Raw genomic sequence first — 16,804 nt, 5'->3', positions numbered from 1 at the left:
AGCTGCCAGGACCCACTCTCGTTGGTTTCCCTGACCCCTGTCGGCTGCGCATCTACACATCTGCCCCTTGGGCTGCTCCCGGGGCCGGCTGGAGCGCAGAGCCGGTCAGCCCCTCTCACCACGACCGGGACCCCAACCAGGGAGCGTCTACCCTCAATGGCCGGGGTCGGGCGAGGCCAGCGCCGCCTCCGTCCTGCAGGGGACACGGCCCGACGAGGGGGTGGGCGCCGCGGCGCCGAGACACGCGGTGCCGCCGGAATCCCACGGCGCAGCCCCGCGTGTTCGGGAGAAGACGCCGGGGAGCAGCCACTCGCGGGGCTGCACTGAAGCTCGGGGTGGCCAGGGCCGGGGGCCACCTCCCGGGTGAAAGAAGAAAAGGCAAAAACCGCTGCTCCCGCCCGGTTTCGCACCGGGGAGCTCTCGCGTGGGAGGCCAGCGTGATGACCGCTACACCGCCGAAACACCGCCAGGAGGACGTCTGTCTTCCCTGGTGGCTGTGTGGTGACCTCTTGGAAACGCGCTCTTTTAGTGGACAGCGAGCGCTGTGTATGAAATGCGCGTGACGGGCTCCTCCAGGCGGTGCGCACTCGCTGCCCACGTCCTGTCTGTGGAGAACTACAGCCTGCTCGCCGCGGTCCTCACACGACGTCCCCGTCAAGGCCAGCCGCCGTGCTGGGCAACAGGTCTCCTCATTCCCGGACCCGGACCCGCGTGCTTTGACCCGCACCTCCTCGGATCTTCACCCCCGCCCCAGGAGGCTCCAGGCACAGCCGTCCACCAGCATCAACTCGGGACCCTGTGGCGCGGGAGGGGCCGTCGGAGAATCTGGCGAGCACAGCTCTCCGCGGCCGCCGTGGCTCCGGGGCTGCCCCGCGGCGTCGGCGTGGGAGGAACACCGGACTCCTGCGGACTCCCCGGACGCCTGCGTCGCTGGGGTGGTTTTCCAGAGGACGGGTCGCCTCGCTGTCGCTCGACGTCCCAGGAGCGAGGAAGTGAGGAGTGGGGCCACTTCAGCTGCTCCGGGGGCTGCGGGGTCAATGGTTTCCTGCAGGGTAGGCAGGGAGCGCGCAGGTGTTCATCCACTCGCAGTGCACCCCGGGAAGGAAGGTGAGGCCGCAGGTGCGTCCCCCAGAGCGGGTTTTCCAGAGGCCGCCAAGGCCAAGGCTGTTCCAGGGGAGGCCCCGGGCGCAGAGCGGTCGTAGGCAGTTCACGCGCTGTCTTCGGTGCCCCCACCAGGGGCGCCATCTCGCTCAGGGATTGCTGTATTCTAAAATATTACTTAGAAATGTTTTCCAACAAAAGCTGCAAGAATATTATAGCGCCAGGAACATCGGTTTCCCATACTGTTAGTATTTTACTCCATTTTCTATATATTTGGTTGTCTATTCATGTATTTATAAATGGGAATATTAGTATTTGTGTTACTCCCGGTTTACCCTGGTTGCTTATTCTGTCTAAACTCTATCCGTTGGAAGTAAGCCCCCAAATGGCGGTCCCATTAGGGGAGTGGGTAATGAACATACTGCTCTTGGAGGGGAGAGCATCTACACACAATTTTTTGTTGTGCTTTCTGCATTTATTTCTTTATTCAGCCATCTATTTATATCAGCATGTGCTCATAGAGTTTTTTCAACCAGTTCACTTTTTAACATTTATTATCTAATTTAGAGATTCCATTTTTGATTCTTGTCCTTCCTCCTTGCACTTGACTTTTTTTTTTTTAGGGTTTATTTATTTATTAAAAAGGCAGAGTTACAGAGGGAGAGAGACAGAGACAGAGATCCTCCATCTGCTGGTTCACTCCCCAAAGGGCCGCTAGCCCTAGCCGAAGCCAGGAGCCAGGAGCTTTGCAGGGTCTCCCATGTAGATGCAGGGGCCCAAGCACTTGGGCCATCTTCCACTGCTCTCCCAGGCTCATCAGCAGGGATGCTGGGTGGGAAGCAGAGCAGCAGTTTGGAACCAGCTCCCATTGGGATGCTGCAGCCACAGGCAGCATCTTAACCTGCTAAGCCAGAGCGCTGGCCCCTAGACTTTGGTTAAAATCCAATGATACCTGATTGTTTTTGGTTTGAGAATTTCCATTGTGTATATTTGGAACTGTTGGAATGGGAATGAAAATGCATTATCAAGTGGCCTGCACCAGTGGTACAGTAGGTTAATCTTCCGCCTTCGGTGCCACCATCACATATGGCCCTAGACCCGGCTGCTCCTCTTCCCAAGGCCTTTGGTCCCTGCACCCACATGGGAGATCGGGGAAAAAGCACCTGGCTCCAGGCTTCATATCAGTGCAGGTCCGTTCGTTGGAACCATTTGGAGAGTGATCCAACAGATGGAAGACCTTCCTCTCTGTCTCTCCCTCTCACTGTCTGTAACTCTACCTCTCAAATAAATAAATAAAATCTTAAAAAAAAAAAGAAAATGCATAATCAAATCATAAGGATAGAGATTTTGAATGCATTAACACTTCTCCAAGGTGGTTATTTTATTTCATAAATGGTTCGTGAATGTTAATAATCCACAAAGGAATTAAGAATGTTTATTTTACTGCTTTAGAATGATCAAAACATCTGCAGAATGCTGTGTATCTGTTTTTACTAATCTCTCCCTTTAGATCATAAATAAGTAAATCTTTGTGTTAAGTGCTATAAGATTTGAATAAGAGTTTGGGTGTCCTCCAAAGTCCTATGAGTTAGTAGCCTTGTCTTCAAAATGTTATGTAATTGAATCATGGATTATAGATTGAGACTTGATCCAATTATGGTGCCTGGGAGGTGGGCCTAATGGGACATCTTTAGATCATTGGGGGCATCCCTTGGAAGGTAGTTCTCTGCAGAAGGTTGGCTATATAAGCCAGCCCCAGTTGGGCCTAGCACTCTCTGTCTCTCACTCTCTCACTCTCTCCTGCTCTCTCTTCCACTCACTCTCACGCCTCTCCCCTTTCCTCATTGGTCATGTGCTCCTCCCTCTGCTTGCCTCCCTCCATCCATTCCATCATCAGACATCAGAACAAAGAGGCCACTGAAACTTGGAGTGTAAGCTTCAAACCTGTGAACCAAACTAAATCTTCCTCCTTCCTAAGTAGCTTCTCTCAGGAAGCAAGAACCCGACCCACACAACCATGGGAGTCCTTGAAATGCAAAGAAAGCATCTTACACCCTTGTTTGTTTTGAATTTGGGGCAGACAAAACCAAAAGATGCTGGCACAGGAACAAAATAGGAAGCTTAAGCATCTACAGGTAGATATTTGCGAGCTGTATTTTCAAAAACACACTGATACAAAATAATGGTAAGTAGGAATTTTATTATCACTTTAATTTTTAAAGATCTATTTATTTATTTGAGTTAGAGAGAGGGTGAGCAAAAAGAGAAAATCTTCCACCCTCTGGTTCACTCCCCAAATAGCCACAGCAGCTGGAGCTGGGCCACACAAAGCCAGGAGCCGAGAACTCCACCCAGGTCTTCCACATGGGAGGTGCAGCCACCTTCCACTGCTTTCCAGGTCTGTTAGCAGGGAGCTTCCAGCTAGGACTCAAACCAGCCAACAGGAGGTGCTGGTGTTCCGGCTGCACCTTAACCCCCTGCACTGCAATGCCAACCTCCGTTAACTTTTACTAAGAAGGTTTTTATAACAATAATTTGAGGCTATGTTGAAACAGAGAATTGAGGAAATTCTTTGGTGATTAAAGAATCTTTGGGCAGAAAATAACTCACCTAGCTTGAGAGAAATAAAACCTACATGCTAATTTTGCTCTCTTTTATATTGTCTGTATAGGATTTACAGAAGGATTTATTAACTTCCTAAAAATGAAGTCTCACACATTGAGTCAGATTTTAAGTATTTTAATATATTATATTCCTTTTTAGAATGTGTTCTCTGTACATATTTTATTTTTAAATGTTTAAGTTTTCATTTTATTTGAAAGGCAGAGAGATAGGGAGAAAGAGCTGGATGAGCACAGAGAGATCCTTCATCGCTGGCTCATTCAAATGCCTTCAGCACCCAGGGCTGGGCCAGGCAGAAGCCTGGCGCCCAGAACTCAATCCGGTCTCCCATGTGGTGGCAGAGGCCCAGGAACTTGGGTTATCACCTACTGCCTCCAGGGTACCCTCAAAAGGAAGCTGGATCTGAATAAGAGTAGCTGAGGCTCCATTATGGGTTGCAGGCAACCCAAGTATTACTTAATTGCTGTGCCAAGTGCCAGACCCTATCTGTGTATATTTTCAACCCAGACAAATAAAGTTTATTTCCACTAGAATTTATTGACCAAATGCATATCCTCAAATGTTTGTTTTAGCATCTTTTTAATACTCTGGCAGGAGAAAAGATTACTTTGAATTTGACACTGAATAAAGAAAAAAACACATAACCCTCTCAATGGTTGCAGATAAAGCATTTGACAGAAGTCAATGCCCTTTTGTGACAACAGCATCAAAGAATCCAGGAATAGGAGGACTCTACCTCACATTGGAAGGCCACAGGTGCAAACCTCAGGTGACATAATCCTCCATGGTAAGACCAAAGATTTTCCTCTGAGATCAAGAAGAAGATTGTCTACATTAACCACTTCTGTTCAACATGATACTGAATATTTAGGCAGAACATTTAGGCAAGAAGAATTTTAAAAAAGGCATCCAAATTGGATCAGAGAAAGTAAATGTATGTCTAATGTGTTGTATGTGGAAAAACATAAAGGTTCCACAAAAATACCAGCTAGAACTAATAAGCGAAATTATAAGAAACAAAATCAACACCAGAAGTAAATTGTTTCTTTTTTTGTTTGAATATTTATTGAATTATTTATCTGAAAATCAGAGTTACACATAGAGAGCAGGAAAGGCAGAGAGAGAAAGGTCTTCCATCTGCTGCTGGTCACTCTTCAGTTGGCCACAATGACCAGAGCTGCACTGATCTGAAGCCTGGAGCCAGGATCTTCTCCCAGGTCTCCCATGTGGGTGCAGGGACACCAGGACTTGGGCCATCTCCCACTGCTTTCCCAGGCCATAGCAGAGGTGTATGGAGCAGAAGTGGAGCAGCCGGGACCTGAACCCATGCCCATATGGGATGCCAGCACTGCAGGCGGCAGTTTCACCTGCTACGCCACAGCGCAGCCCTGAGTTATGTTTCTATACACTAACAATGAACAGTCTGAAAGGGAAATTAAGCAAAATAATTCCTGGGGCCAGCACTGTGCCACAGGAGGTTAAAGCCCCACCTGGCTGCTGCCTTCTCCTTGCTGTGTGCTGGACAGATGAGAAAGAGGCCATCTCTGAAAGGCTTCAGGGCCCCAGAGCTGATGGGCGGTCCTGAGAGCAAGGCCACACGGCACTCAGTGTGGTCCAGGTCAAAACTGCAGAACTTGAGCTCCCCAAAGTCAGTGGTATTAGGATGCTTTGGAAGTGAGCCTTTAGACAAATACAGACAGAGAGACGTGCAGAACTCGTGAGGGAAGTGGGCTCCAAGTCCTGACTCTGCATGCAGCCAGCGCCCAGGGCCCTTTGCCCTCCCTGGACAGACACTCCAAGGCAGCCCCTGATTCCAGCACTCGACGGCCTTGTGAGATCAATGTACAGTACTTTTTAAATACCCAGAAAGTGTATTTTTAAGGTGCCTTGAAGACAATATATAGTCTATAAGACACTCTGTAAGTATGGAAGATAGTATATGGAATAACTCTATAAGATGAAGCTATGTTAAGGGGTGCCAGGTGCACACACAACCATGAAATCTGTGGACTTCTCGTCCCTGTCACTTCCCAGGCTGCCACAGATGAGACGCACAACACTGAGCCCAAGACGATCTGTAGCACCATGGTACTATCTGTGCCTTCGGAGAGCACAGATTGGAGATACAAGTACTTGTTTAAACTGTTAAACATTAAAATGAAATCATGGAAAAACCTCTTTCTCCTAACTCACCCACTGATGGGCAACTGAAATTGGGAATCAGTTGGGAAAACCTCCAAGGCAACTCGGAAATGCACAAAAAGCTCAACTCAGATGGGAGCAACAGAAAGGTAAATCTGTCTGTGTATTCTAGGACTTTTCTACTCATGACTGAATCGATACGGCTAAGATTTCTCAGAAAAGTCCACAGGTTGTGAAACTGAGTGCTACTTGTGTGATTAATCAACCTGAACACTGTTCTTGATACATTTTTCTCAGACATTACTAAATAATGGCAAGCTTAAAAAATAGTTGAAAAAGTGCCCACTGCTGACACTCTGAAGCTGCTCCCAGTTGGTCCTGAGCATTGGTGGTGAGAGGAGGGGTGGGAAGAGAACATAATCAGGTCCCAGGAACCCAGAGCCCTCTGCCACCTGCTCCTCACCCAGCTGCCTTCTGCCCATCAGGGCAGGTTCACCACAATTAGGACCAGGAGGATTCTGGCTCAGCAAATGAGGGCCCAGCAGGGAGAGGGCAGAGCCGGCCCCAGGGCTCCACAGAGAGTGCACAAGGAGCCTTTTCCCCTGGCAGAGCCAAACTCCTGACACTGACATGTTGACAGCAGTGAGTGTCCCTGAGCACTGGGACTCAGGGAAGGATAAAGAGGCCTGGCTGTGCTGCTCTCCACAGCTCCCGCCAGAGCCCCTGCACACTGCTCAGGTGAGTGATGCTGAGTGCCAGGGGGGCTGCCCCAGGCAGGGCTGGTCAGGGGCAGGTGGGGAGAGGGAGGGTCTCAGCTCCCCTGTGCCTGTGGAAGAGGAAGGTGTGAGGACCCAGGGAGAGCATGGGGATCCCTTCCCAATGCACCCAGCAGTGTCTGCTTGTCTGGCCCTGGAGGGAGCCACTGTGCAGCAGCACCACTGATGCTCTGAGCCCAGGGCTGCTGGGTTTCCCAGGCGTGAGGGAGGCTGGGGGCATCAGGCAGCAGTGGGCTTTCAGCCTGCAGTGGGGAGCTCTTCCCCCAGGCTCCCTGCCCTTCTGCACTCTCCCTCCCAGCACTGGGATTTTTGTTGTTGCTTTAACTCAAGTGTGTCTTCTGTCTGCTGTCCTTCAGTCTTTTCAGGATGGCATATCCTTGGCTTCTTTATTATGATTGTGCTTTTTCTGAATCTCCCGTTCCTGAAACCAACATTAACACACATTCCCTAATTATAGAGATGTGAAGAAAGCCACAACCAAGGTGTGCACACAGAGTGACCCTGACAACGGTGTTTCTTCTTCTTGCAGGGCACTGACTTAGGCACTGCATTCATGTGCTCCTTATTCCTCATAGGACACCCAGGTGGTACAAAGCATCATTTGGTGTACAGATGGCAAGGTTGGGTCTTAGGGAGGCCAGGTAGTGTGTCCAAAGTCATATGTACGAATGCTCTTTTTGAAATGGGGAGTAAGTACAGGGTAAGTAGGAGGAAAAAAAAGATTCCATCTGATCCCATCAGAAGAACTAAGGAACACCATTTACGTATACATGATTCTTAAGTATAAATTTCCTTTTTTATAGGCAGATAGAAATTGCACAGATTCCTGGGTACAGAATGACATTTCAATACTTGAACACAATGTGTTCTGATCAGGGTATGATGACTGCCATATGCAGACTTCTACAGCATCATCATTTCTTTGGGGACATTCAGTATCCTTCCACTTGCAGTTCTGAAACATACTTTGAATTGTTGTCAATCACAGATACATTGTTATTCAATAAAACACTAAAAGTTACCCCCTGCTATTCACCTGCACCCTTCTACCCACAACCCTTCTCTCTCCACTCCCTAAACCCCCATACACCCTTCCTGGCCTCTGGGAACTGCTTTTCTATTCTCTACTTGTTTGAGATGTACATTTTAGCTTCCTCATACGACTGAGAATATGTGGTGTTTCTTTTGTGCCTGGCTTATTTCCCAATACTCATTTGAGGGGTGGTAGCAAGGATGGGAGACGGGCAGCAGCACAGCCCAGCTGAGTCAGCTGTTGAGTGTGAGCCGTGAAAAGAAGTTCCTCAGGATCATGGCTTAGAGCTGACAGAGGACCTTGCACTTGTGCAGTGATTGGGGAAAATCCTCATGTTCATCTGGACATGAGGGACACACAGAAGGCTCTTATGAAAATGCAGGTGATGCACTAACATAAAACGTGCATTAAATTGTAGTTATTACCATCTCTGCGTCAACAGAGTAAGATCGAAGAAAGGGAGAAAGGAAGAGGAGAGAACTATGGACACGTACATATTTCAGATTCTGTTCTTTTCAGTAAAAACAGAGATAATGCACAGGCCTGCCCTTGGTCATTTTTACTTATTTGTGTTCCTTGAAAGGTTTCCCTAGTTCTGTTCCTGAACTTAGAAAATGAGGTGGAGCGACATCATCCAGAGAATAATCTTCTTTTCTCTCACTGGACCTGGAGTTGTGGGGAACTTCCTTGTGCTTGTGAGATATGTGTGTACATTAGTCATTGGGTCTGAGAAAAAACCCACAGGCCTTATGCTCATCCACTTGGCTGTTTCAAGCATACTCATTATTTGCACCACAGGGATCAGAGACATAGCCACTGTCATTTATTTCAGTAACTTCCTAGGTGACATTGTTTGTAAAGCTGTGATGTACCTGAACAGGGTGGCTCGGAGCCTCTCCATCTGCACCACCTGCCTCCTCAGTGTAGTCCAGGCTGTCACTGTCAGTCCCAGGACCACCTGGTGGAGAAAGCTCAAACCCCGCACTGCCTGGCAACTTCTTCCCTACCTCCTCCTCTTCTGGGTCTTTAGTCTTCTCATAAGCTCTAACCTGCTCCACTACATCACAGCAGTCAACAGCGTGAACGGGTCTGGAGTTAGAATGTATGCTGAATATTGCTACATGCTACCAGCTGGGCGAATAGTCAGGTGGCTTTTCCTCTCCCTCATGGCCCTTCGGGACCTCACCTTTCAGAGTGCCATGGGCTGGAGCAGTGGGCACATGGCTCTCCGTCTGTACAAACATCACAAGCACGTCCTCTACCTCCAGAGCTTCAGGACTGCAAAACATTCCAGCCCAGAGGTCAGAGCTACTCAGAGCACTCTCGTTCTCATGACCTGTTTCCTGTTCTCCTATTGGACAGATTTCATTTTCTCCTTCTACACAGGGTCCACCCTGACCAGGGATTCCACAATATTAAATATTCAAATATTTCTAGGACTCAGTTATGCCTGTGTCAGCCCCTTTGTCCTGATCAGCAGGGATGTTCATATTGGTAAATGCTGGTGGTCTCAGAGAAATGCAGGCAACTGATTCCATAATGACTTCGCCAGGGATTGCCTTTCTGAGCCTGCACAAAAACACGAAGTTTATAAGGGCTTATAAAAACAGACTTTAATAAAAGTCTGGTGCAGGCAATCCAAGCTGGTTCTGCAGATCCAGGAACCTGGAAATAGTCTTCCCATTCTCCAATTCTGCCATCCCTGTCACAGGGCTTTTATCTCCTTGCTTGCACATTTGTTTCTTTGTTTCACAAAGAAAAATGGGTAACAGAGATAAAGAGACTATATGTATTTATGCTCTTTGACTCTGTGTCTCTGTCTCTTTCTTTGATTAATTAATTTATTTAAAAGGGTTATAGAGAGAGGGAGAGAGAGAGAAAGAAAGAGAGAGATCTTCCGTATGCTGGTTCACTTCTCAGATGGACGTGGTGTCGCTCCCTTGCCCGCAAAGGAATGACACTGCTTCCAGCTGATCGGTCTTCAGTAGACTTTTATTTAAACAGGATAGAAAGAGAAACCCTTGAGCAAGGGGAGCTCCGAAAGAAAGGGGAAGCTCCCGTACCATATCACAAACAGCTTATATAGTATAACATTGCAGAAGCATGTAAGCAAGCTTAGTCCATGCTACAGTCCATGCGGCGGTGCTCCAGTCGGGTGCCTGATCACGCACAGTCCATGCGCTCCTTGTCCAACCATAAAGGTGATCACGCGCCTTCATCCAATCAAGCTCCTGGTCATGTAGCAGGCAACTTAGGTGCTAACAACAAGCTTCCACCTGGTGTTTTCTCAGCCTTGGTCAGTGGGAAAAGAAGTATGGGAAGCCCCAAGGCCATAGTTGTTTTGACTCTAGCCTGGGGTTATGAAACGGTCCCAATATCACAGCTCAACAGTAACCATAAACATCCACACAGCAATAACTAATGCCAGTGGTCAGCAAGCTAGGCCTTAGCATGTGGGCCCATGGCCGGCTCATGGGTCCCCACACGTGGAAGCCAGTTTTGGGTAAGCTGTGGCAGGCCAAATCCAGGAGTCAGGAGCTTCACCTGTGTCCCCCACATGGGTGGCAGGGACCCAAGCACATGGGCTATCCTCTGCTGCTTTACCCAGGTCATTGGCTGAGCGCTGCATCAGAAATTGGTCAGCCAGGACAAGAACTGGCACCCACATGGGACACTGGCTTCTCAGATAGCAGCTTTATCCACTGCCTACCTCTGTCTCTCTTTTTCACCATCTCTTTTCCTTAAGAAAACAAAACTTTACCTGAAATCCCCATAAATATTGGAATATATTGGTACAATTTTACTGCTTGGCTGCTTCTAAATGTAAGCTTGAATGAGGAACTTTCCTTCCACAAGATAACCCAGTCGGGCTGTGGCTCTCTGCATGAAGTGTGTGACTCAAGGCCCTGGCCCCCGTGAGATCAGTCACTTTGGAAGGAGGGAGAATGAGAGAAGAAAAGAGTTGAAGGCTATTCCCACTGTGATCCTGGGATACGCAAACCTGTCTGCAGAAGCTTCCCTTGATCTGAGTGTTATATCTTTAATAAATGGAAGGCACTGGCAGAGCGATCGATCCATAACAAAATGACAAAAGTTCGGCCCAGTCTTGAGGAGCACATTGTGATGGTCCCAGTGAGACTCCTTGTGTCCACTTGGAGCACGTGGCGTAGAGCTGGGGTATCTGCTGTTGTGCTCTCTGAACGCTCCAAGAATCTTGGTATCGAATGGAAAGTACGGTTTCGGCCAGCAACTCAGGGCTCACAGATCACCTGCCTGCTGTCTTTCGTCAACGCACTCTAACAGTAATGAAGTACCCCCTACTCTACTGTTTTTCAAAAACTTTTTGATGGCAAATAATGTAGAATAATTAACAGTAACACTTATGGGTCCCTGAGCGGCGCCAGGGCGCGGGGCGCCGGGAGGTTTCCGCTCAGCTCGCTGAGCCCTTGGCGGCGAAAGGGGCGTCCCCCGCGCGCCCCGCGCCGGCCTCCCGCTCCCCGCCCCGCCCTGCGTCTCTGTCTCCCACCCAGGACCTGTGGCCGGGAGCTCCAGAGCGTGGCTTCCCGGCGGGCGGCGCGACGGGCTGCGGGAACTCCACCGCCACCAGCGCGAGCGCGGGCCGAGGCCCTGTAGGAGCAGATAAAGACGTAAACTACGGAGGCGTCTGCGTTGGCCTACCATCTGGAGCTGTCAATATGGTGTCCAATCAGACAAAAACTGTACGAAAAAATTAAAAGAACATAACACGACCCAAGAATCCAGAGCTTGCTCGTCCATTTGGAAAGAATTTGGCCCCGACGACGTTGTGATTTGTGCAGATGTTTCCAAGGAAACTGCGGACTGTGTCCTTCGGCTCCCCCACTCCCCCAACCTTTAGGTGCCTGGCTAGGACGGCAGGTGCAGACTGAGGGCTGCGGTAGCAGCAAGGAATTGATTAGACAGTACACCCGTTGATGGAGCTCCCTGTGGTCCACGTGTGAGAATCTGAGAGGTGGCTGCACGCACCAGGGGCCGCCGTGCTCCGCCCACAGCATGTCCCCCTCGGCCACTCAGCACAGTCCATAGAACTCAGGTCTTTTCACTGATACTTTTTTGATAGTTTTTTTAATATAACAAAATCATTATTCTGTGTTTAACTTAAAATAATAAGCCACTATAAATGAATTCCTTAAAGTAATATATTTGTTCTCTTTCACTATTTCTACTTCTCATTACTTTTTAGCTGTAAAATTGGTAAACTGATTCTTATTAATCTCTCTCTCTCTCTTTTTTACTATTTGGTTTTCAAATTTTACTTAAATGTCAAAGAAATTCCTTTGTTAGGAACAATACTTTACATGGAAGTATTTCAAAGGAAAGCTACTTAAATTTGCATGCAATGTGTGCATGTTGATTACATGCCTATTTTCTGTAGTCAGAGGCTGCTTCACAGCCGTAAATCTCCCGTTCCACCTTGGTGTGGTTGTGACAGCTTTCAAAGCCCTGTGGATTGATGATTCGTGGGATATCTGGAAAGTTGTTATTGTGATAATGTTACGTGTATCTACTCAGTACTGCAATGTAAATTGCTGTGCTCACCAGTGTATTTAAACAACTAAAACATTTTTAGCCCTCTTTAAAAAATATTAATTATGGGCTACAGTGCACCTTTTCAATGCATGCATACATCATGTACTAATCAAATCAAGGTACCTAACATTTCCCCTTCTTGGACATTACTTCAGGCTTGTGGGCCTGGAACTCCTTTCTTTCATTTGCCAATAAAATATAACCTAACTATTTTGAACTGTAGTCACCCCTCTATGCTGTGTGATACTACAAACTTATTCCTTTGATGTAACTCTTACCTGTTACCACTATCTGTTACCCATACTCCCTCTGAGCACCCATATCCCTTCTTGTTTCCAGTAATTTCTATTCTGTGTTCAATTGAGTTTTTAGCTTCCACATATAAGGAATAAGCAAGTGGTATTCGTCTATCCAAGTCTGCCTTATTTTTCTTAATGTCCTCTATAACCATTCATTTTGCTGACAATGACAGGTTTTTACTCTACTCTAAGGCAGGATAATGCACCATTGTGCATGTACACCACATTTTCTTCACCCACCCATGTGGTGATGAACCCCTTAGTTGACTCAGTATCTTGGCTGCTGTCAACACTGCTGCAGTAGACACATGGTATGGTAGGATTTCGTGTCTTTTTGGCTATGTACCCAGTGGTTGGATTGCCTGATCAAAGAGCAGTTCTACTTCTAGTTTGTTAAGGAATCTCCATACTTTTTCCATAGTCAGTGTACAAATTTACAGTTTTTACAGGACTCTGCCAGTGTGTAATTTTTGACCTCATGCACAGTCATTTCCTTGGGGAAGGGTGGTTTGTTCTTTGATGATAGCAAACCACCTTGCTTGCAGTGACACTGCCTTCAGTCTGCATAGACTGGAGCAAAGTTAGGTTGCCAGCACATCTTGAATTGGTGGCAGAAAACAACCACAAGAAGAGACATAAACACAGACCAATTCCTCTTCATGGACCAAAATAATGATGACAGGAAAGAAAAAAGACAGAGTCTCATTTCATATGTAACTGAACAGCTCTTCCCCATTTTAAAAGAACTCTAAGTTCACCCTGGGAAATCTCAAGATGACTTATACCTGTGCCCTATTGATTCCACAACATAAAATATTCTGCAAGCTTCTTTATTTCTGTTTTCTAGAGAATTGCTTTTATTTTGTAGAACACTAGATAGGTGACAGTTGAAGAAGAGCTTTCTGCCAGTTCAGACCTGGGACTCTGGTCCTGAAGGCTCAGCCATTAGGTTCCTACCCACCCACATGGGAGACCTGGTTTCAATTTCTGGGTCAAGCCATGGTAGTTTTTGGCATTTGGGGAGTGATCAGCAAATAGAAATCCTCTCTCTCCGGCCCTCATTCCTTTTCTCTCTCCCCCCTTAACTAAATGATAATAACATTTTAATAAAAATACATTTTAAAATGTACCAATATCAAATGAATGGTCAAAGAAGCATAAAACAGATAGGATAAATAGAAAACAAGTAGAAAAACTGTAGTATTTAATGTCAACATGAGCAATAACATAAAGATGGACTCAAAGTACAGAAAGCAGGAAGTGTAGTGAAAAAAACAAAATCAAGATGATTAGGGTCCGTGTGCAGAAGGGCACAGGTGGTCACAATGAAAGGAAGTGAGAGTGAATACTTCTCATGCAAGTGTTTCTAAGGATTTCTGAATTCTCTTTCAACAAAGAGCTTGCAATAAAACAACCAAAGACATGTCTGGGAAGTTTTTAGCCATTAACCACTCAAGTAGATTTTCACCTCACCCTTTGCTCTCTGATACAAAGAAGACATATTATGTATTTGAAAGGCAGAGTTGGCTCCCAGAGCTGTCTTCCATTCAGTGGGGGTCTCCCACATCCATGGCAGGGGCCCAGACACCATCTTTTGATACAAAGAAGACATATTATGTATTTGAAAGGCAGAGTTGGCTCCCAGAGCTGTCTTCCATTCAGTGGGGGTCTCCCACATCCATGGCAGGGGCCCAGACACCATCTTTCCCATTTTCATGAAATGGAGCAGCCTGGACTAGAACCAGCACAAGTGGCAATGGAACATACTGAGTCAAACCCTGGCTGATTCTATTGAGGTTGTAATATGAGGGTGTGTTTCCTTGTCTATCGTTCTGTTGTGCTTGGTCACTGTTTTCTGTTTGACTTCACTGAACCCACACTCTGTCCTCTCTATTCTGTCACTGAGCCCATGGAGTGTTTTGTTTGATTGGTTTTAATTGTCCTGATTTATGCAACAAATCAAATTACAGCTCTGGCTTCTTTGTATACTCCATTCTTTCCTGAGACTTCCTGGCTTTCTGCCCATTTCAAGAGAATCTGTCATTACTTCTTGAAACACTGTTACAACTGTTTGATGATATTTGTCAATTATCCAATATCTACATCTTCTCATCATTGGTATCTATGCATTGCCATTCCCACAGGAATTAGGATTTCCTAGTTCTCCATATGCTGAATAATGTGGGATGTATCTGGGCCACTCTGAGCGTCCAGCACTGTTTCCTCTTTTCTTTTATCCAGGGTTGCTACTATTGTTTTTGCAGGCAGTGCACAGGTGTGTGTGACTTGCAAGTGTCACCAGCTCTGTGTTGTGATTCAATGCCCACTCCACTTCCAAAGCCTATTGAATGCTTTGGAGAGATTTCTGGAGTGTGTGGGAGCCAGTGGTCAGGTCTCAGAGTCCATAGTGTGTTGTGTAGCATGAGAGACATATGTCACATGGCAGAGGTCTGTGCAGGAGTCTCCAAGGGGGTCCACCTTGAGGCTGTTTGCACAGCCACAGCAGGACCTGTGGACTTAGTACTCCACTTGCTCACTTCCTGTTCAGGAAGCTGGGACTGCCATCCAGCTTTTGCAGTCCTGTGCTAAATTTGGGGCAGTTACCAAAGCAACCGAGGAGCTAAAGGACAGTTGAGTATCTTAGACTTTTGTGACCCCAGTTCCTCTGACCCACTGGGGGAAAAGCCCCAGCACCAGATAGCGTTGTCGCATGAGGTGACAAAGAGTCTTATCTTGTTGTGTCCAGGGGAGTGTTGTGGCGGGTATTTTCTGGATTTCTTCAAAAGCAAGCTGTGGAGAATGTGGGCATCGATCCCACCACCTCTCACATGCTAAGCGAGCGCTCTACCACCTGAGCTAATTCCCCGGCTGCCACTGCCTTCTCTCGTTGGTTTCCCTGAGCCCTGGCGGCTGCGCATCTGCACATCTGCGCCTCTGGCTGCTCCTGGGGCTGGCTGGAGCACAGAGCAGGTCAGCCCCTCTCACCACGACCGGGACCCCAACCAGGGAGCGTCTACCCACAATGGCTGGGGTCGGGCGAGGCCAGCGCCGCCTCCGTCCTGCAGGGGACACGGCCCGACGAGGGGGTGGGCGCCGCGGCGCCGAGACACGCGGTGCCGCCGGAATCCCACGGCGCAGCCCCGCGTGTTCGGGAGAAGACGCCGGGGAGCAGCCACTCGCGGGGCTGCACTGAAGCTCGGGGTGGCCAGGGCCGGGGGCCACCTCCCGGGTGAAAGAAGAAAAGGCAAAAGCCGCTGCTCCCGCCCGGTTTCGCACCGGGGAGCTCTCGCGTGGGAGGCCAGCGTGATGACCGCTACACCGCCGAAACACCGCCAGGAGGACGTCTGTCTTCCCTGGTGGCTGTGTGGTGACCACTTGGAAACGCGCTCTTTTAGTGGACAGCGAGCGCTGTGTATGAAATGCGCGTGACCGGGTCCTCCAGGCTGTGCGCACTCGCTGCCCACGTCCTGTCTGTGGAGAACTACAGCCTGCTCGCCGCGGTCCTCACACGACGTCCGCGTCAAGGCCAGCCGCCGTGCTGGGCAACAGGTCTCCTCATTCCCGGACCCGGACCCGCGTGCTTTGACCCGCACCTCCTCGGATCTTCACCCCCACCCCACCCTCAGCTGCTCCCGGCGCGCGGTACCCAGCACGTTTCTCTCTGCTTCTGCGAGTGGGACTTTTCAGATCCCACCCCTGAGGGCAATCACGTGCCTTCTTCTCTGTGGTCCTGAGTTAATCCATCATGGCGCCCTCGGGGCTCTTCCATGCTGCTGCAGTGACAAGTCTCTCTCCCTCCCTCTTCCTCCCTCCCTCTCCTTCCTTCCTCTCTCTCTTTCTCCCCCTTTCTTTCTTGTTATTTTAAAGGCTGAATTGCATGCCTTTGTGTGTCTATACCACATTTTATTTTTCCATTTACTAGCTCATGGACAGTGATATTGAGGTCATGTCTAGACTATTTTGAATAAAGCTGTCTTGTACATGGATGCCCCAGTATCTCTCGGTAAACAGATTTCATTTCCTTTTAGTGGGTGACTAGTCGTGACATTGCTTGACCCATGCAAATTCTGTCTTTATTTTGGTGAGGAAGCATCATACTATTTTCCATAATGGCTCCACTAATTCATTGTCCACCAATAGAGTGCAAGGTTCTTTTTAATTCACACCTCCCCAAGCACTTGCTAAGTTGTACTTTTTGATGATAGTCATTCTAATAGATTTGAGATCATATTTCACTGTAGTTTTGATTTGTGCTTCCCTGC

At 48.1% G+C, this 16,804-nt stretch overlaps 1 protein-coding gene and 1 non-coding gene across 2 annotated transcripts; one reads left to right on the top strand and one right to left on the bottom strand.

The window, feature by feature from the left end:
* The first annotated feature begins 8,288 nt into the window (after window positions 1–8,288).
* ORYCUNV1R1646 (vomeronasal 1 receptor oryCunV1R1646) lies at window positions 8,289–9,206 on the top strand. Its single transcript, NM_001167329.1, is given in 1 exon segment — window positions 8,289–9,206. A coding segment is annotated over 1 exon segment (918 nt).
* A 6,129-nt stretch (window positions 9,207–15,335) lies between these two features.
* On the bottom strand, window positions 15,336–15,408 carry TRNAA-AGC (transfer RNA alanine (anticodon AGC)). The gene has a single exon. It is a non-coding gene; the product is annotated as a tRNA-Ala (tRNA).
* Between the last annotated feature and the right edge of the window lie 1,396 nt (window positions 15,409–16,804).

This window comes from Oryctolagus cuniculus, chromosome 5 (assembly GCF_964237555.1).
Source record: "Oryctolagus cuniculus chromosome 5, mOryCun1.1, whole genome shotgun sequence".
In the NCBI taxonomy this organism is placed as follows: Eukaryota; Metazoa; Chordata; class Mammalia; order Lagomorpha; family Leporidae; genus Oryctolagus; species Oryctolagus cuniculus.
This window is presented reverse-complemented; position numbering and strand designations above follow the sequence as displayed.